Here is a 21,344-nt window from a genome sequence, read left to right on the forward strand (position 1 = left end):
ATTGCTATTATAGTTAGTGCATTATAACTGATTCCATTAGTATTTGTTCTTTAATAAAGACCATTTCAAAGACAGAGAGGAATTAACTTCGAATTATGGCACTTTGTGTACTTTTAAATAACTTATAAGGTAATATTTATGGAAGGTGGCCATTGCTGGCATCCCTCAAATTAAACCTCGGAATATTTATTGTCAGATCAGATTTCATAGAATATTAGATTTAGAGGGGGGCAAAGATACTAAGTCCAATATCCCAAACCATGAAGAATTTTCTTCTATTTGATCCATATAAAAAGATGCTCTAAAACTTGCCTTTATAGCAGATGAAGAAGAAAATTCTATATTAAAGATTATGTTCATGTGACTTTGAGAATGAAATTAGGACTCTTAATGTGTTAATAAACCCAACCTCACTAAAATCCTGTCTTTATTTATGTGATTTTTTGCTTTTGTAAAATGAGTGTTAGATGCTGGAGGCATGGGAGGGGGAAAGAGGAATACCAAATTGTCTCCACCCAACAGAACCCAGAAACTTAATAGGAATGAGAAGAGAAACTTTAAAGTTATGGCAGAGTAAAAGGCATGCTGTAGATTTTGCACTCGTTTATGTGTCCTTGGTGCCTTTGTCAAATGAAGAAAAGAGCAAATAGGAAGGGAGAAGGAAGTTCATATGAAGGAAAAAGAGAAATGAGAAGGACAAGAAAGGAGGTAAGCAAAAATAGAAAGTGGGAGGAGTGGAAAAAGGAAAATATGAATTGTTGTTGGTCAAATTCTTCCCCTTAAACCAAACATTTTTATTAATATTTATTTAATATTAACTAAGGGTCTTCCTTGAAGGAGCATGGTCATTAATCTTAAAAGTATGCTAGAATGGAAAGATGCCTTTAAGAAGGAAAATGATGGGGAAACAATTAGCACCTATACATAGTTGTTCAAAATTTTTAAATGAGTAAAATATTTAGTAAATCATAATAAGAATTTTTAATAAATCTGAAAGGACTGTCAAATGGCACTTTGTTCATATACTATAGTGTTTTTTCCTATATAAATGTTCAAAGTTAGCAAGAGTAAGTTTTGCTATAATGTGGTACTAAATAGTATGTATTGAGAAGAATATTTTTAAGCTTATTATTGTTCTTAAAAGGGAAATTAAATTTAGATGTGTCATTTTGGTAATATGTATATATTATATTATAGAGTAGAGAGTTTCTGTGTAGATTATTAAAATTAAACTTCTTTGTGTTGCCAATAAGTTATTAGATATTTATTTAGCTTGTTGAAAACATTTCAGAAGATAGATTGAAAATATATTAAGGTTATAGGGGCCTTACCCAGCCACTATATCTTATTAAATTTATCAGAGTTCTCAATAATTAATGATTTATGCTTAAACCTTTTAAAATTATCCTCTTGAACATGAATTAGTTCTTTTAATTTCTGTTCTGATTTATAATTTAAATTACCTGTTCCAAATTGAGGGTATTAAAGCAACCTTCTTCATTAAGTTGATATGTGGATTGAACACAAGTAAAGCAAGTAAAAAGAGCTGATAAAATACTGTATAAATGAGAATTATTATCATCATTTTCCCATCTAATTTTCTTTGGAATATAAGATTTATCAATCTGATCAGTTGTAACCAACAAATAGTCTTACAGGATAAAACTCTGTTGATACAACAATCTCAAAGAAATTTCAGGCCGAATGACTATGACACATTTTACATCCTTGAGATCATGTCTAAAAATTAGACTACTAATGGTAGAAAAAGAACAAATTCCACCACAACACTTAGCTGTTTCACATTTAGAAAAAAAGTAGAGGCAATCTATTTTGGCTTTTCTTCTGTCCCTAGTTCAGCATCTTAATTTGCTTGCTCATCTCACATTTTCTTCTTAATTCCATATTCTGAGAAAAGGGTGTCTTTTTTTGACAAGATCAATACTTTACTTGTATTCTTGATCTCATCTTACCTTCTATCCTTCAAAAGACTGTGCTGTTAAAATCATTCTTTTCTCTAATCTTCAAACTCTTTTATTTATTGACTCCTTCCCTAAACCCTACAAATATAATGGAATCTTCCCTAACCTTAAAGATCCTTAATTGAGGTTATTTCACTACAATTTCTTCAAACTATCATGCTACACCTCTCCTTTCATTAAAAAGCAAAGTGCTATTAATGCATTGCTGGTGGAATTGTGAATTGACCCAACCATTCTGGATGACAATTTGGAACTATGCCCAAAGGGCTTTAAAAAACTGTCTACCCTTTGATACAGCCATACCATGCTGGGTCTATACCCCAAAGAGATCATAGGGGAAAAGATTTATACAAAAATATTTATAGCCATGCTCTTAGTTTTGGCAAATAATTGGAAAATGAGGGGATGCCCTTCAACTGGGGAATGGCTGAACAAACTGTGGTATATGTTGGTGATGGAATACTATTGTGCTCAAAGGAATAATGAACTGGAGGAATTCCATGGGAACTGGAATGACCTCCAGGAATTGATGCAGAGTGAAAGGAGCAGAACTAGAACATTATACACAGAAACACTGTGGCACAATTGAATGTAACAGACTTCTCTACTAGCAGTAATACAATGATCCAGGACAATTCTGAGGGACTTATGAGAAAGAACGCTATCCACATTCAGAGGAAGAACTGTGGGAATAGAAACACAGAAAAAAACAAACAAGTGTTTGATCATATGAGTTGATGGGGATATAATTGGGGATGTAGACTCTAAACAATCACCCTAGTGCAATTATCAATAATATAGAAATAGGTTTTGATAAATGTAGGAGGAGAGGGAAAGAACATGAATCATGTAACCATGAAAAAAAATTCTAATTTAATTAATTAAATAAAAGTTTTCAATCCAACTCTGAAAAAAAATCAAAAAATAAAAATCAAAGTACTAGAAAAAGCAGTCTGTATTAGTAGGTTTATATTCCATATCTGAGAATTCTCCAACTGATGGATTCACAGGTCAATTCTCCATCCCACTCCCTTTTGTCCCACTTCACCCCCTACCAGAGCACACACATTTTTCAACCTCTTGCATTCTGGTTTGATGTTAACAATATTATACTGTACTTGCTCTCACCAAAGTTTTATTTTTAACTTATTTTTTCATTATATAAGGAATCACCAACAACAACAAAAAGCATATAACCAAGCAAATGCACAAAAAATTATGCACAAACCCACAAACTCAATGTTGTTTACAATTTGTTTAAAATATATAAATCATATCTGTATGCTAAAATAAACTTCCTCTGTGAGTTTCCTTTGTATTTGTTTTATTTGGATACTTTTTTCTCTTGATTTTGTGGCTATTATTTTAATGTAATAATAGCATGTATTACTCTTATTCTCTTTTCATCAATATTTGTGATTTCTGATACAATAAAATGCATTACATTCAAATATCACCATCAAGTCAGTCATTTTTTTCAATTCTTTGCTTTTGTGTTCCTTCCAGTATTTTTTCCAAAACAAAGCTTCCATGAATATATATGTATATGTAATATGAACACAATTACCAAACACTTTTCATGAAATAATGTTAGATTTTTAAAATTGGAAAAACATTAATTGCTCATGGATAGGCAGAGCTAATATAATAAAAAATAGCAATGCTTCTTAAACTTATTTACTCATTCAGTCCTATATCAATCAAATTACAAGAAAAAAACTATGTTATAGAACTAGAAAAAATAATAACAAAATTCATCTAGAAGAAAAAAAAAGATCAAGAATATTGAGGGACATAATGAAAAATATGTGAAGGATGGTGGCCTGGCAGTACCAGATCTTAAACTGTACCATAAGGAGTAATCATCAAAACAATCTGGTACTGGCTAAGAAATAGAAAGGAAAATAAATGTAATAGATATCGGATGAATGACCTCAGGAATCTAATGTTTGATAAATTGAAACATTCTAGTTTTGGTATAAGAACTCAATATTTGACAAAAAATCCTGGGAAATTTGGACAACAGTATGGTAAAAATTAGGTTTAGATTAATATCTCATACTCTATATCAAGATAAGGTCAAAATGGGTACACAATATAAATGTTGAGTGATATTATAAGCAAACTGGGGAAACACAGAATAGTTTATCTGTCAGATCTATGGAGAAGGGAAGAATTTGATCACTTCAGCCCATCTAGTTCTCAGTTAACATATTACCAGGATCATATTTTGTTATATGGGTTGTTATGTAACAAACACAATATATTGGCAGGTCCACACTTGTTTCAAAACAAGTCTTTTCAGTTTGGTCATACCCAATAGAACATTTATTCCAGTGCCACAACCCCTCAAGAAGACAGAATTACCTCCAGAGTATGATGAGAGTTAAAGTAAGACTTTTGCAGAATATTTATATTCTCTGAGGCATTGTTCCACTAGAGACTATGTTTGATGTTGAACAAGTCCAGTAAACCTTTCCATTTCCATGCAAAGGTTGGAGTCCTCATTCTACAACCTTAATTTACAAAACAAAACAAAAGTATATTCAAGAAGTGAGAAAAAACCCACAAGTCTAAATCTAAAAAATGATGGCAGACAGTCTACAATTTAACCCACATAAAACAGTAGCCCACATAAATAGATGGGGTTTTTTCCCCATTACTGCTCAGGGTTGTCTTTAGTCTCACTTCACTGACAAAGTTTATAAGCAGGAGCTTTAATGGAGGCAAAACTAATCTTTGGATGTACAATTCCTATAGTCTGGAGAAAACTATAGTTTAAATAACAAAGCTACTTTGCAAGACCCACATCTTTCCAAATAGAATTCCTATTCTGTGTTCACAAAGCAACAAGATGATTGTAGTGCTGCCCAGAGTATAAAGACAACTACAGTCATTTTGCACATGGACAGGAAAAACAAAAACAAAACATCCCCTGTAGTTGGATTGGAATATCTTTTTTTTAAGTGTCTATTTGCCTCCTTTTTAGCTGACTGCAATCTTGTTTTCTTCTAGGAAGTGAGGGAATTGATGTTTTAGAACGCTGTCAGTAGCTTTCTCTATAACATCAGAGCTAATCCCAGACTGTGAACCATCTATCTTGGAGACTGGGACATTATTCATTACAGATCTTCCACCACTGACAGGAAATGGTAGGGCAGGGATAGGACCACTCTGGATCACAGATATATCATTAGTCTTCATTGCTAAGCCATTGTTAATCACAGCTGCATACTGGTTCTAAACAGTGGAATCAAGATTCACTACAGGAGGGACTATATCCTTTGGAAACATCTCAGATACCTTCTTGATATCATGACTTAGCAATGTTATGGTGTTATCAATAGATAATCTCCTTCCATGTCTGGCAGAGTTATTCCACATATGGGTTCTAACATGGACCTTCAAATTTCCTTTGGTTGTAAAGGCCCTTCCACAAATGGTATACTCAAAAGTTTTTTCACCAGTATTTTCACTCTCATGGATCTGAAGAGCACTGGCTGATGAGAAGTTCTTCCCACAGGTGGTACAAATGTGCTGCTTGGTAGTGCGACGGGGAGGGGCCACCAGTAAGGGTGTCACCCCTGGGGACAAAGCAAGGTCCAAAAAATGGATTATTGCTTACAGGAGCTTCAGCTTTGATCAAGGCTGGTGGCATTCTGACAAAAGTAGCAGGAATGTTACCTGGACCATACTCCCCATTTGCAAAATTTAACCCATGCTCTTCCTTAATGACATTTCAGCCAATATTGGCATAAGTTAAATCCAAAGCACCATCACCTTCAGTTTCTGCTGGAGGGTTTTTGGGTCCTTCAGCCTTGTTTCCCATGTCATCATGATTGGTTAAGCCAGGTGACCTGGATCTAATACTTTTGGCTTAACTATTTGTTGGAGATAATGGCTGGAAGGATGCCGACTCCAGGCTGTGGCTATTTTGATAATCTTGATCTCCCATTGCAGATGAGGGGTCATTGGTCATGCCATCCCTTTCAGAAGAACTAGACTTCAAGCTACTTTGCCTTTGCAGGCTCAGAGGGAGATTGCCAATCTTCCCTGGGGCCTCTGATACCGAGACACTGGTAAATGCCACAGCCAGCATTTCTCACTGAGCATCAGTAAATGGAGGAGATGGCTTAGATGAACCACTAGGAACATCTTGGGAATCTAAATCTTCCATATCAAGAATGCTTCCAATGGTCTAGGCAATGCAATTGGCAATGGTATCTCCATTTTTCTCACTGATAACAGCCTGATCCATATCAACATGGTCACAGGAATTATCAGTGTCAACATGGTCACAGGAATTATCACCTGACCACCCATGTGCATTCAGATATGATGCTACAGCACAACTGCATTAGTAAATTTCTTTTGGCAAATGGGGCAAGAATGCTGCATTTTTAAAAGAGTGTTGGCTCGGTGAACTCCATAATGAGTCTTAAGATTGCCTTTTGTAGAGAAGGCCCTTCCACAGATCTTGCATTTGAATCTATCCCCACTTTGAGTGCAATGATGCATTTTCAATGAGCTTGTACAGCTTAGAACTCGATGACAGATGATACATTCATTGGGATCACTGGTAGCCTTATCAATGTTTTTTACCAGTTGGTGTAGCTTTAAAGTCTCTGACCCCTGCTCAGTGGTCCCACTGCCTGGGAAACCACCAATGCTACTACCAGCCTGTGGGGAACTCAAGCTCTGCTGTCCCAGATTCATGACTGGCCACACCTGAAGATGTGGAACCCCCTCCATGGTAGATCATTGTGAAAAGCACCACTAAGTGAGTCTTTGGGTGTCAGAGAAGAGAGACTTTGAGGTAAGCCTAGGGAAGGGGCTCCAGCAGTCAGGGGAGGTTTACTGTCCACAATCATATTTGAATCATCTAAGGGTATGACAGTTATTCCACATGACATTCCACTGGCACTTGTCAGGTTATCCAGGTTTTCAGGAACTGGATGAGGATTCATTTTTATCTGGGGATATTTATCCATATGGCACTGGAACCAAACCTTCAAATTCCCCTTAGTGGTAAAGCAATTCCCACAGATATTGCATTTGTATGGTTTCTCCCCAGTATGGGAATGGAGATGAATTTGCAAGGCACTGTCATTTCCAAACACTTTGCCACAGAACTTGCATTTGTGCTTGAAGAAGGGCTCCTCAGCATTTGGTTTGCTTTCAGAAACAGTGATGTTGGGAGGTTTCCCCTTCCCTTTTTTGGATGGGTCCAGCACAGAAGACACTGAAGATACTGGAGGGAATGGATTCAGGAAAAGAACTGAACTTAATGACTGAGGTAATAAAGGATTTGGAAGATGAGATATCACATTAGGAAGGATTCTATTTGCATCAGGCTTCAAAGAGAAAGATGGTATCCCTGAGGCCACTGAACCAGCAGTTGGGATGCCTATATTGGCATGAGGTAGTTAGCCTTGTTTTAAGGATTCCAGTGATAGGCTCTGGCTTCCAGCCTTCTGTCCAATTAAAGCCAAAGCAGTGGAGAGATGCTGGGACATATGAGTACCCAGTGTTTTCAGAAGGTCAGATCCATGAGAAACTGATGGGTGGCCACTGGTGGCCATCATGGTCATCTGCACATGGATCTGCTCTGTGAGCTAGATTTACTGAAGCTGTTGTAGCTGGAGATTCATTAGCTGTTCCTGGATCATGGGAAAAGTGCTAAAGCCTTGGACTGGTAAAGACACAGCATCAGCACTCTTCTGATTCACAGCTACTTTGATCCCCTGCAATGTTTGTAAAGTCACATTAGTGTTAAGAACTTTGCCTTTTGGTAAATAGCTTATCCCGTGGGGTGTAGGAGGCATGGTAGGTTCTGTTTTGAGATAGGTTCCTGTCTCCACACCAGACTTCTCTTTCTTTTCCACAGAACCAGTGCAATTCTTTGAACGACCAGAAAGGCTAAAGAACTCTGCACAGCATTTCTCACAGATATTAATTTCCTCAGTACTACATCATTTAACTCTTCCTTTTATTCCATCTCCATCTCCAGAGCAATTTGGTGGATCACCATACTCTGCTGCGGTGGCAGGGGGGCGTCGTAGCTGAGAAAGCAGCAGCAACCAAAGCGCAGGCTGCCACATCTGGAAGCTGCTATGGCTCCTCAGAAAAGTTGATGTGCTGGGGTTTCTCCTCCTTGCATCTGGACATGGTTCGAGCATCGGGAGCAAAATTGTAGCAATTATTTCCCCCTTCTCTCCTATTTCTTGATATGAGTTTGATTCTAAAAATACCTCCCCTATGTTATAAGAATCCTTCCTATTTCCTCCTTTTCTCTCACTCACCTTGATATGTACTTCCCTTCCTAGTCCCTCCCTTATCCCATCTCTCTTCCCTCATGATTTTTAATATATTTTTTAAAATTTTGCCCTTCATGGAAGGGTAATAACTTACCTTAACTTCTAAGAAGGGTAATAAAATAATTTACCCTTCTAGGTGTATTGTTCTCTCTTAAACATAGGTTTAATGAGAGTATGCTTCTAGTATTACCAGACCTCCATCTGTTCCTGCCCTTTTCTGTGGCAGTTCCTCTATTTAATCCTCCTCCATATGAGCCACTCTACTTCATATTCCATTACCATTTGGGCTCCTTCCATTATATTCACCTCAACCTTGATTCTTCCTTCCATGAGGACCCTTCAAAATACTCAGGAAATAATGCCATTCACTGGAAACATAGAAGACAGATAGGAATAAAAGTTTGACATTCTTGGTTGTTCATGATTAATCTTTTACTACTTTTGTATGTTTTTATAGATCAATTTTTCTGGTGAGTTCTGGGTTTTCCCCCAGGAATAATTGAAACTCCTTTAGTTCATTAAATATCTATTTTTTTACCTTTTAAAATTACAAAAGCAAAAAATTATAAAGCTGAGCTTTGCAACATATATTAGTCTTGGTTGTAAGCCTAGTTCTTTTGCTCTATGATATGCTGTGTTCCATGTCTTTCATTCTTTTAATGTTATAGCTACTAGGACTTGTGTTATGGCTGTAGGTCCAGAGTATTAAAATTTTTTTTGTTGTTGTTGTTCTCTATAGTATTTTCTCCTCAATGTAAGAGCTACAGAAACTAGCAATGATGTTCCTATGAATTTTTATCTTTGGGTCCCTTTGAGATGGTAATCAGTGAATTCAATCAATTTCTATTTTGCCCTATGACTCTAGATTTCTGGGTAGTTTTTCTTGATGGTTTCTTGGACTATAGTGTCTAAACTCTTTTTCTTCATCACAACTTGCTGAGAATATAAGTATTCTTATATTGTTTATCCTTTATCTGTTTTCCAAGTCAGTTGTTTTTGTGATAAGATGTTTTATATTCTCTTGTATTTTTTTATTCTTTTGATTTTGCTTTATTATGTCTTGTTGTCTTGGGAAAGAATTACTTTCTCCTTGGTCAATTCTAGTTCTTAATCCATTATTTTCTTGCATAAGTTTCTGGATCTCTTTTACTTTTGGGGTGATCTTTCTTCCATAACGTTCTTGATTTTTTTTGCACTGATCTTATTTTTTTCCTATTTTTTCCTCAATCTCTCATTTGGTTTTTGAGATCCTTTTTAAGCTCTTCCTAAAGCTCTTTTTGCATGCATGGCTATTTGTTTTACTTCTTCTGTGATCTTCTCTGTTCCCATAATAGTTATCAATAGTTAGGTTATATTTCCTTTGCTTACTTTTTGTTTAATTTTAGTGGCCAGACCAACAGATTTAATTATTGGCTTTTACTGGGCTCTAAGAGTTCTTATTGTGCTAGCCTATATTACTTCAGGTTTCAGAATACTATTGTGTGTTTGTTTTTATCTGGGTCCTGTTTACTTTTTCCAATTTTTATCATCCAGGAGCTGATGTAATCCTGGGTCCTTGTTCAAAGCTCAATTCTTGACTGACCTTAGGTGTTCCAACCAGAGCCAACAGGTGAATTGTGCCACTGCTACTACAAGCACCTAGTCTACTAACTGCTGTGACTACAACCAGGTACTACATTATCCTGGGAGTGACCAGAGATAACTGGCCCTAGTCTCTCAACAAACATACTCATTGATGAATATCCCCTCCTCACTCCTCTCTCACCTCCTCAAGCTGGGACACAGCAGGGCTCCAATCTCCCCCATTCCCTAGCTCTCCAATGTTCCTCACTCCCTAGATATACCCAAGCTCCCACTCTCAGGGCCTGGTGCAGGCTGACTTCACATTGCTTACTCCTTCAATCCCCAGTTATGGATCAATGGGTATCTTAGTATAGGCAGAAGGAGACACAGATGCCCCAAAGTCCCTCTGCCTTCAGATTCTGCTGGAATCCTTGGGGATGCTGGCTCCTGAGCTCAGCAAACACAGTATGGTTGCTAATCCTGCTCTTGAAGGCTGTTTTGTGGACTCCATGATGTTTTCTTAGTTCTTGCCCTCAGAGCCTACATGGGTAGGACTGAGGCAAGGGATTGGTTGTTGAGCTTCTCTCCAGATACCTTTCTGTTTTTTTTTCTTCTTTTAGTCCTAATTTGATGGAGTTATGTTGTGGTTTTGGTGGAAGGTATTAGGAGGATGAGGAAACTTAACACCATACCCTTCCATCTTCCTATAAAGCATCTCTTTCACCAATAGTCTCCCAATTATAAAATATAATAACCTTTTCTTAATACTCATCATTCTTCAACTCTCTGCAATGTTCAACAGAAATGATATCCTGGATATTCTCTCCTCCAAAGGATGTGACATGCACATTCTTAGTTTTTCTACTGTGTTCCCTTCTCCTTTGTTGTATCCTCTCTGTTTAGATGTATTTCATATCTCCATCCTGGATCTTATCTTTTCTCTTTACATACAAACTTTCTCTTGATAATATTGTCAACTCCTTAAAATTTGACAATTTTCTTAATGCATAAGACTCTTACATATACCTGACCAACCCATTTCTCTCCTTAGCTTCCATTCTACATTATGAACTGATTAAGACATTTCCATACTAATGTCTAACAAGTAAGCAAAATATAATATATTTCCTCCTCTTCCTATCTTTTTCTACCCCTCTTTCCAACTTTTCTCTTTATTTTGAGAGTTGCACCATCATTTTTGTTCATAACATCAGATTTCACTTTGATTTTTATTCTCTGTCACCCCATATGTAAGGAAATTTATTAAGTATTGCTAAGATAATAACTTTAGGAAAGGGGTCTCTTTGGCTGCAGGCAAGGCAGAGTGCTATGCATGAGATCAGAACTTGGAAGGAGGGAAACAGGCAAAGTTCTGACAATTGGTCAGGGCTTGTAGGAGTTGCTTTCTCTCTCTCTCTCTCTCTCTCTCTCTCTCTCTCTCTCTTTCTCTCTCTCTCTCTCTCTCTCTCTCTCTCTCTGGCTTCTGGTGAAGACAGACAACTCAGACTTTGCTCTTTGCTGTATATAAGGGAGACAGAACTCTAAACCCTCTGAAGAGTTTTTCCTACCTTCCTTACCACAAGAAATCATCTTGGAGAAAAATCTGTAATATCTGCTTTGTTGGAGAACAGTTTTGAGAGAAGAAAGATCAAAGGCCAGTTTACACTCTGGTCAACCAGTCTTTGCCATAGTGGGCTGATGGACTTTGTGTTTACTTGGAGAATTCTTTGACAATATTAAGTTATTTTAATAAGGATTGCAGTTAGGTTTTAGTCCAATAGCTTTTGGAAATTTTTTTTAGTAAGTGCTAAGCAGTTTCAGAGTAGCTAGAAGAAACAGAAGAGTTTGCCATGATATGCAAAAGTGGGAAAGGAGATGGATATAGTTCCCTTTTAGTGTTAAGGCTTTCCTTGTTCCTAATCTTTATACTTATATCTGTTAAATATAAATAAATAGATTCTTTATGAATACATAGTCTCAAAGTATGTTACATACTGGCTTAGTGAAGGGAAGTCTCTCCTGGCTTTCCTTCTGAGGGGAGAGCTGAAACATACTTTGGTGAACATCAGCAAAGTATTTTTACCACAACATCCTCTTCAATAACATCAATGATAACCTCCATTATTTCAATATCCACAAGTCATTGTCTCTTTCCATCTCTGTTTCCTAACTCCCCTTTCTTCCCTCAAGGCCCTGCTAAAATCCCACCTTCCAGAGGAAGCCATTCCTATCCTAACATCTTTCCTCCATTAATTATCTCCAATTTATCTTACATATAGTTAGATTGTACGTAGTAGTGTGTGTGTTGTCTCCCCATTAGAGGGTGAGCTTCTTGAAATCAGTAATTGTCTTTTATTTTTCTTTGCTTCCTCCATATCTTACATACTGTCTGGCATACTATGTTACTAATCAGACCCTTTCTAGCTCGAGGACTCTGAGCAAGTCACTTCACCCCCATTTGATAGCCTTTACCATTCTTCTGCCTTGGAACCCGTACTTATTATGGATTCTAAGATGGAAGGTAAGGGTTTTTTCAAAATAATAAACATTAATTTCCTGAAGTTTTATGATACTACCTCACTATTAATCACATCCATTTCATTTCTCCACTAACATGCCCATCACCTTAGTTTGGGATTTTAACATCTCTTGCTAAACCTAATACAATATTCTATTAGTTTTTCCTTTTTCCAATCTCTCTCCTTTCATATTTATTTTCCCCATGATTGTCAAAATGAACTTTCTCACCCACAGGCCTGACTCCTCTAAACCTTCAGTGGATTTTTATGACCAATATAATTAAACATAAACTCCTCTATTTAACAGTGAAAATCCTTCATAATCTGATTGTAATCATTCTCTCAAGACTAATTTCACTTCATTCAGTCTCGGGCTTTATGTTCCAGCCAAGCTGGCCTACTTTCCAATCCTGATGAGACAGGCAATACAGTAGACTGGTCTAGGAGTTAGAAAATTCTGAGTGCAAATCTCACCACATAAATTTATTCGCTGGGTGATTCTAAGTGAACATACTGTATGCATACATACCCTTTAAAGTATGTACAAAACAATCTGTAATGAGGAAAAACATCAAGAACTAGATGTATCCTAGAAGGCTTCCGGCAAGGACTGGCACTTGAAATGAACCTTGATCATGGTCTTAATCAGGATTATACGAGGTTGACGCTTAGCATTCAAGCCACAGTAGACACTCTATAGTAAGGCATGGAGGCATGACGTTTACTTTCATATACCAAGTAGGCCATTTTGTCTAGAATACAATGTGTTCACATCAAACTAGAAAGAAAAGTTTAGATATAGGAGGTCAAAGACTTGAAGTGCCAAGTCTAAAGTTTATATAATTCGTCATAGAGGAAACCACTCAAAGCTTCTTGAGCAAGGGAGTCACATGTCACTGCTTGCTATTTGGAAAAATATTATTTTGGCACTTTTATGGAACATCCAGAAAAGAGACTTACTGGAGCCGAAAGACGAATACTTCAAATGAGAGGTGGTGAAAACTTAAACTAGGGTGATGGCCATGAAAGTACAGCAATGGAAATACATGCAGATTACACGATAAGGGAAGAATTAAGGTCAGAACAAGAAATTGAAAACAATGTGATATATAAAATAGATAATGTTGACTAGATTAAATTTAAAAGTTTCTGCACAAACAACAATAACAATAAATATAAAACATTTAACACAGTGTCTGGCACATAGTAAGCACTATATAATTGTTAGTTATTGTTATTAGGAAGAAAAATTATCCACAAGGAAAAGAGAGTCAACAGTGTGAAATGTTATATAGAGAGAGAACAAAAGAGGGGCTGTGGGCTGTCTCAACTACAGCTCTTTACTTTCTGTGTTACTTGAAGGAGAATAGGAAAGATTTAGGCATTGATGTTCAAGGGAGAAGATCGAATTTTGTTAATAATTTTCTAATTTGACAATGATGGTTTTAAACTACACAAAGAGATTAACATTGCTGGCTTAATCCAAAGCAACCTGTCCAATGCAGGAGCTGGCAAGAGTTGGCACCTCATTATTTTTCCAGTTTGCAAGATTGGGAAATGTGGAAATTTGTATCCTTTTTTAATTTGTCAGACAAAGGTCCCTAAAGAACTCTAAGAAAAAATGGATACTTAGTAAAAACTGCTTGACATTGAAATTGGCTTCTGAGTCTATTCCACTCTGGGTTTGAGATCTTTTTCAACAACACTAATATTCAAAAGGAGGTAATTTCAAAATTCTTATTTTAATAATTTTAAAGGTTTATTCTTTGAGGGCTTAATCTTTCCTTTTAAAGAAAAGATTCCTCATAGATCTTCATTTTAGTTCTAAATATATTTTAATTTGCAAACTTGCTCACTAATTTAATCAAAGGTTCTCCAGAAAATGTTTCACCACAATGAGTTGGGCTCCTACAAATCTAATTAGGTGGTTTAAAGGAAAATGCAATTAGTAGATTACAAATGCTTTAAGTAGAACAAATTTGCTATACAACAAAATGAGTGCATCACTTTAAAAAATAACAAAATTAATTTTCATGTGTTACAAATAATGTTTCATGTGTCCCATATTTTTGGTTCATATGGCATAGACCTGTTTATATGCCCTTGTGTGCCCATGAACTCTCTGAAGCTTACACATTTACCTAAAGTTGAATGCTGAAAATGCTTTAAATAAGATACTTTGAGGACTACAATCATTTATTTTCATTCATAATTCAAAAGCAGATATAATACTTTCATATTCAATGAAGAATAAAAGATGACAATACAGAATAAATACCTTACACTAAACCTGTGTAAAACAAAATTGGCAGATAAACCTTTCTTACCATATCCTTGTTATATAGAGTCCTGTTGACCTGTGTGTCTAGGAGATGCAAGACCACAGTAGGCAGAGTGAAAGATTGACTTGGTAGCATTTGTTTTGGCAGGATGTCTAGCTATGAATCATACCAAGTCAGGGATAATAAACCATTTGCAGCAAGCATACTTATCTCATTTAAATTGATTACTCCTAATTTGATTTCTATATATCTCCCATGCTATTTTTATTGAATATATTTATTGATATTTTTTGTACAAGTATTTTTCCTTATTATCTCTTTGGGGTACAAACCTCAAAGAGGTTCTGTTGGATCAAAGGGAAAACATTCTTTTAAAGTCCCTTGTTCATAATTCCAGATTGCCCTCCAGAATGATTGAATTAATGCACAATTCCACCAGAAGTGTATTAGTTTCCCAATTTTGCCACATCCCCTACAATATTTATCACTTTCCTTTGCTGCCATATTGGCCAGTCTGCTAGGTGTAAAGTGGTACCTCAAAGTTGTTTTAATTTGCATTTCTCTAATCAGGAGGGGTTTAAAACACTTTTTCATGTGCTTATTGATAGTTTTGGGTTCTTTATGTGAAAACTGCCTATTCATGTCCCTTGACAAATGTCAATTGGGGAATGGCCTGAATTTTTGTAAAGTTGACTTAGTTCCTTTTATATTCAGTAAATTAAACCTTTCTAAGAGAGTTCTGTTATAAAATAGTTATAAAAATGTTTTCCCAGTTTGTTGCTTTCCTTCTAATTTTAGTTGCATTGATTTTGTTTGTACAAAACCTTTTTAATTTGATGTAATCAAAATCGTTCATTTTACATTTTATAATGTTCTCTATCTCTTGCTTGGTCTTAAATTCCTTCCTTTCCCACAGATCTGACATGCATATTATGTTCATCTAATTTATTATTTCACTCTTTATCTTTAAATCATTTACTCACTCTTGAGTTAATCTTGATATAAGGTGTAAGATGTTGATAAAAACCTAATTTTTCCAATACTGTTTTCCAATTTTCTGAGCAGTTTTTGTCAAATAGTGAGTTCTTGTCCCAAAAGCTGGGATCTTTGTATTTATCAAACATTAGCTTGGTAAGGTCATTTACCCCTAGTCTATTCCATTGGTCCACCCTTCTGTCTCTTAAACAGTACCATATTGCTTTGATAACCACTGCATTATAGTAGTTTAAGATCTGGTACTGCTAGGACCCCATCCTTTACATTTTTTCCATTCTTTGCCTTGATATTTTGGATCTTTTGTTTTTCCAGATAAATTTTGATAAACTTTGTTTTAATTTTTAATCATTCTATAAAAAAATTTTAGTAGTTTGATAGGTATGGACGTGAATGAGTATATTCATTTTGGTTATTGATATTTTTTGAAGTAGAAAGGACATATGGTTTGATAGAATTTATATGCTTTATGGTTTTCAAAGTGCTTTACATAAGATATTTTCCATTAGATTGTGAGCTACTTGACATAAGGTTTCACAGTATTGATTCTAAGATTAAAGGCAAGGTTCTTTTTTCTTTTTAAAATCTTTACCTTCCATCTTAGAATCTATACTGTGTATTTGTTCCAAAGCAGAAGAGCAATAAGGGCTAGGCAAAATGGTAGTTAAATGACTTGCCCAGGATCACATAGCTATGAAGCATCTGAGACCAGATTTGAACCTAAGATCTCCTGTCTCTAGGCCTGACTCTCAATCCACTGAGCCACTCATCAGCCCCTTCTTTTGTTTAGTTAGGTTTTTTTTATTTTTAATGAAATGCAGGTGGAGAAATTTTCACAAGGAAATGACAAAAGGAAAATAAATGGCAGGAAGGTTCATTCATTCAATTCTTTCATTCAACAAGCATTAAAATTCTGTTGTGTTCAAAGTATCCTGGATGGGGCATATGTAATGTTTAGGAGGAGTACTGATGACAAGGTCTAGGAAAAAATGACCAAAATTCTGGTGTGAGATAGCCAATACTTATTGCAATCATTTAGTTTTGAGGACACCAAAGGAAAGATAGATGACTCAGAAAAATACTAGAAACAACAATAGCAACAACAGTGTTTGGTGAACTATCAAAGACAAGGATACATATAAGACTGCCCACCTATGCATTTTCTTCAGCACCAACATAATCATCCATATGGAACATAAATCCTCTGAGAATTTCCCTGAAGAACAATGACCCTGAAATCTCATATCCAGCAAGGCCTGGCAATTTTTCAACATTTTAACTTTTTGTCTTTTCTATTCCTCTAGAGAAATTCCACTTCAATCTGAATCACTCAGGCCCAAAGGATGTCTGAAATCACACTTTGTGATGCAAGACTAATTCTAGCAATAAAACTTTAATTTGTTTTCACTGCTCAAATTCCACATACTTTAGGTCTCTTAAATGGCTAAAAATATGTTTAATCTAATGCCTAATTGCTTGAGCTGGATGGTGTCAGTTTGTTTCTTTGGATTAAAAAAAAAAGGCAAGATCAGCATGTTGAAGGTATAGTTAAGCAGAAAATTAGAATAAGTTCAAAAAGATACCTGAAAAATTCCATGAAAGAGAAGCCATATCCATGCTGTTCTGCAATTCCAGCACAGACAACATTGGCTGAGGCACCAATTAATGTCCCATTACCTGAAATCCATAAAAGAAAAGAAAAGTCAGTACAGCTTTGGGCCAGGTTCCTATTCTATTGTCCATGTGTAGATGTTGATCAGCTCCCAGACTTTGGACTTGACAGTTACTAGGAGGGAAGATCAAGACCCATTAATTTTAATACAATTCAAGAGAAGTAAGTGCTTGCAAAAGATAAGGCAGTCGTGTGTAAATATCCTAATTCTTTTTTCCCCCATAAGACTGCAGATGTTCTCTGAGACATAAGAAGCAAAAGAGAAGAGGAAATCAAATCATAATAGCAGTCCCTCAAAAAGTAGAGAGAAATTGGTCATTTCTTCCTTTCTTCCTCTCTGATTCTTTTACTGTCTCAACAGACAGATAAATATTTAGATCTAGATAAATAATATGCAGATAGATACAAATACAAACATAGAGAAATACTAGCATATATATGTTTTGTATTATATGCATGTGTATAAAGGGATATATCTGAATATAGTTATGTAGTCATGTTGCTATTCAGTCATTTGTTTGTGACTCCAAAGATTAGAATCTTAGATTAGAGTAATTTGCCACTTCCTTCACTAAGTCATTTTGCTGATGAAGAAATGAGACAAACAGGGTTAAATGACCTACCCAGGGTCATGCAGCTAGGGTCTAAAATCAGATTTGAACTCATATCTTCCTGACTCCAAGACTGTATCCATTGATTATATCTAGATATGTTTACATATTATGTATTATACATGGAGAGAGAGTGACAGAGACAGAGAAACAGAGGGAGAGAGAGAGAAGCAATTGAACAATTTCTGTGTGTATACTGATATATGTGTGCGATTATGTGCCTCTATGTAGGTAGAAGCATATGTAAAGACATGGGGGACGCCTATTATCAAGGCATAAATATAGAAAATGAATTGTCATACAAAAAGCAATTAGGCCACTTAGGCTTTATGTGAAAGGAAGAAATATGTAATAATCCTGAAAAGAGACTAGAGCCAAACTGGGAAAGGCTTGCTTTAAGCAATAAGAAACCACAAGGGGGTTTTAAGGAAGAGAATGACAGGATCAGAGCTATTTTTGGACTTTCCTTTTGGCAACAATATGGAGATTGGATTGGAGAGAGAGAAAGAGCCATGAGGTATCAAGATCAATAAATTAAGAAACTATTGTAATAGGCTAGGTAAGAAATGATGAAGATTTGAATTAAACATAATCCTGTTTTCAATGAAGAGGAAACATTAGCAATGGTGTGAAGGTAATATTAACAAGCCATAGCAACTTGGTGGACATGTGGAGTTGGGAGGTTGATTGAGAGTGAAGAGTTAAGGATGGATTGTGAAATAAGTGACTAGAAGAATGGTGGAACACTACAAAGAAACAGGCAAGTTGGAAAGAAAGATGAGTTTGGGGAAAAGAAAGATAATGAGATCAATTTGAGACTTGAGTTTGAGAGGTCTACATTGCCTATTACTGAATTAGTTAGCTATGGCAACCCATGAAATAAAGAAAATATAAAATAATATGTGATTTTATGTGCTTTGCTCCCTTGGACTTCCAATTACGAAAGTAGAAAAAAGAAGATAGAAGCTGATAAGAATTGCCAAGTTCTGACTATTCCTAAGCATAAGATTGGTTGTTGACACTGTGAGAATTTTAGTCAAGGAGCAATGAGCTAATATATTATTAGAGAAAATGAATCAAACCCAAACTAGTATATTCACTATAAATGAAATGACAGGCATAAAGATGTTACAAATAATGTAAATAAAGACTCAATTGTCCTCTTCAGGGAGGCAGTAGAAGGACTTAGCAAAGTTGATTTTTTTATTCTCCGAAACTCAACAATAAAAGACTTATGAGTCAATTTGCTTCCCAATGTACCTGATAACCATGCAAAGGGATCGTCATGAAGATAATTATGTGTCGACATCTATTGTTGTTTGTCCTTTGTTTTCAGCAAAACAGTAGAAAATTCTATGAAGAATTGGACAAAACTCTATAAACTAAGTAATAGAGGTCTTTCTAGCCTTTGAAACTTCCTACCATTTTAAGTATGTGGAGTTATAAATATGCAAATGCATTTCCTGCTTTCAAACAGTGTATTTATTGCTGGTATATCAAGGAGGGAAACTAAATCAAACAGCAAAGCATTTAACTGGGGCAGAACAGCAAAACAAACAATTGTGATAAGGGACAAAGTATATGTAAAAACTTTTGCCAAAGACAAACCCACAAAGCCCAGATGGATTGGTCTCTCTCCAATTGGTGAGTAGCTCTCACCAATCCTACATCGATCAAAGTAGTGGGAAAAGATACTTGGCTTCATGCATCTCAAATTAAACATCACTATGCCCATGATAAAACACTGAAAGACAACTTAATGGGAGCCCAAGAATTCATTCAAATACAGACACCCCAAGAACAACCCTTGATAAATAAACATAGAGCCCATTAATGCAACAAAATAGCACAAGAAGAAATAGAGACACTGAATAGAGACAGTGAAACTGAAATAGAATATTGTCCAAGACAGATAGTATAAATTTGGGTTAGTTAGATCAGGGAGGATTAGCGTAGCCTGTGAAACACAGGAGAAGCGGTTCCTTGCGGAACCTGGGAGTTTATTTGGGTGGATTTAGAATCCCTTAGAATTATTAAACCGATATACGAATTTCAATCTCAAGCCTATACTAAAATATCATTAACCTCTACAATCAACCACATAGGAATAGAATAATCGCCTTACAATCACACATTATGAAAGTTACCTACTTTTATAACATAAAAAAAATCTCACTTGCACACATATGGATGGCATAAACATCCTATATAAAGTCTCACTCACAAGTAGCAAACTATTCACTCTTACATGTAAGCATGTTAATCTTACACACACACATGATCCTGTAGTTCTGAATACCTGAGATCGTCTTTCAAGGTGAGACGACAGACAAGTATGTATCCCGCAAAGGAGAAGGCACCCCAGACCTGTGACAAACTTCAAGCAACACCAAAGGATGGAAGATACACAGACAACTGGAAAAAAACTTTGAATCAAAGACATTATGGGAAATGGAACTTCAGGAAAATGGGTCATGTAAGATTAATCGCCAATCATGTTAACTTCACATATAGGGAAGTACATCCACATATACATTGGAATAAATTTGCATCCATTACATCATATTTAGAGCACAAACAAATTTCACATTGACATTAGGGGCTGTACCACAAATAAGTACAGCACATGAATTGTATATCTGTAAATAGATCTCTAGTACCAGAAGATGTATATGTATTTAAATGACATGTGACATATGTAAATGTGTAAAAATAGCAGATATATATATATAGCATAATAATGATCTAATCTAATAATATAGATAGAAATGAGAGTTGAAATGAAATACTAACTGTTAATAGACAGGGACAGAGTAGTTTAGGGTGGAAAAGGGAATATTGTAATTACAGAGATATCATAGGTGCAGAATAAATCAGATTTCATCGGATACAAGTTGATATGTATATATATACATATATAAATGTTATGAATTGTTACATTGGAATTAGCATTATAAAAGGCATAGTATAGTTCAGTTTTACTTAAGATTTGAATTTTATGTTGATTGCAATAGGAATGACTTTTGTATTAATAAATTGTTATATTGTAAAAATTTTATTGGCACATAATCTTAACCCTCTTCCCACAACTCAGTCTTAGCATAAGATAGGAATTTAGATTAGCAAGTAGACAGATTAGGATAAGATTTATTATTTGAGGAGGGGGGGAGGTTAGATGGGAATAATAAGTAGCATAGATAGATTAGAATAGACATAGATAGACATAACTGGCGTGGGCCAAAATGGCACCACGCAAACAACAGGAAATGGAGGATTTGTGATAGAGGCTGGCACTAGAGAAAAAGTAACAGACTGAAGAGTATATGAAATTGATCACCTCGATGGGGGAGGGGCCCCCGGAGTGAATTTCTGGAGGAGAGAAGACTGGTGAGGAGAGCAGTGAGC

General features: G+C 35.7%; 1 protein-coding gene and 1 pseudogene across 1 annotated transcript in view; both read right to left on the reverse strand.

Moving 5' to 3' along the window:
- The window catches only part of OCA2 (OCA2 melanosomal transmembrane protein), a 575,033-nt gene that overhangs the window by 178,457 nt on the left and 375,232 nt on the right, over positions 1-21,344 (reverse strand). The window contains exon 22 of the mRNA XM_056808519.1: positions 17,240-17,333. Within this exon, the coding sequence (XP_056664497.1) occupies positions 17,240-17,333 (94 nt within the window). The remainder of the gene's footprint in view (positions 1-17,239; positions 17,334-21,344) is intronic.
- On the reverse strand, positions 4,924-8,269 carry LOC130455883 (sal-like protein 4; annotated as a pseudogene).

This window comes from Monodelphis domestica, chromosome 8 (assembly GCF_027887165.1).
Source record: "Monodelphis domestica isolate mMonDom1 chromosome 8, mMonDom1.pri, whole genome shotgun sequence".
Lineage (NCBI taxonomy): Eukaryota > Metazoa > Chordata > Mammalia > Didelphimorphia > Didelphidae > Monodelphis > Monodelphis domestica.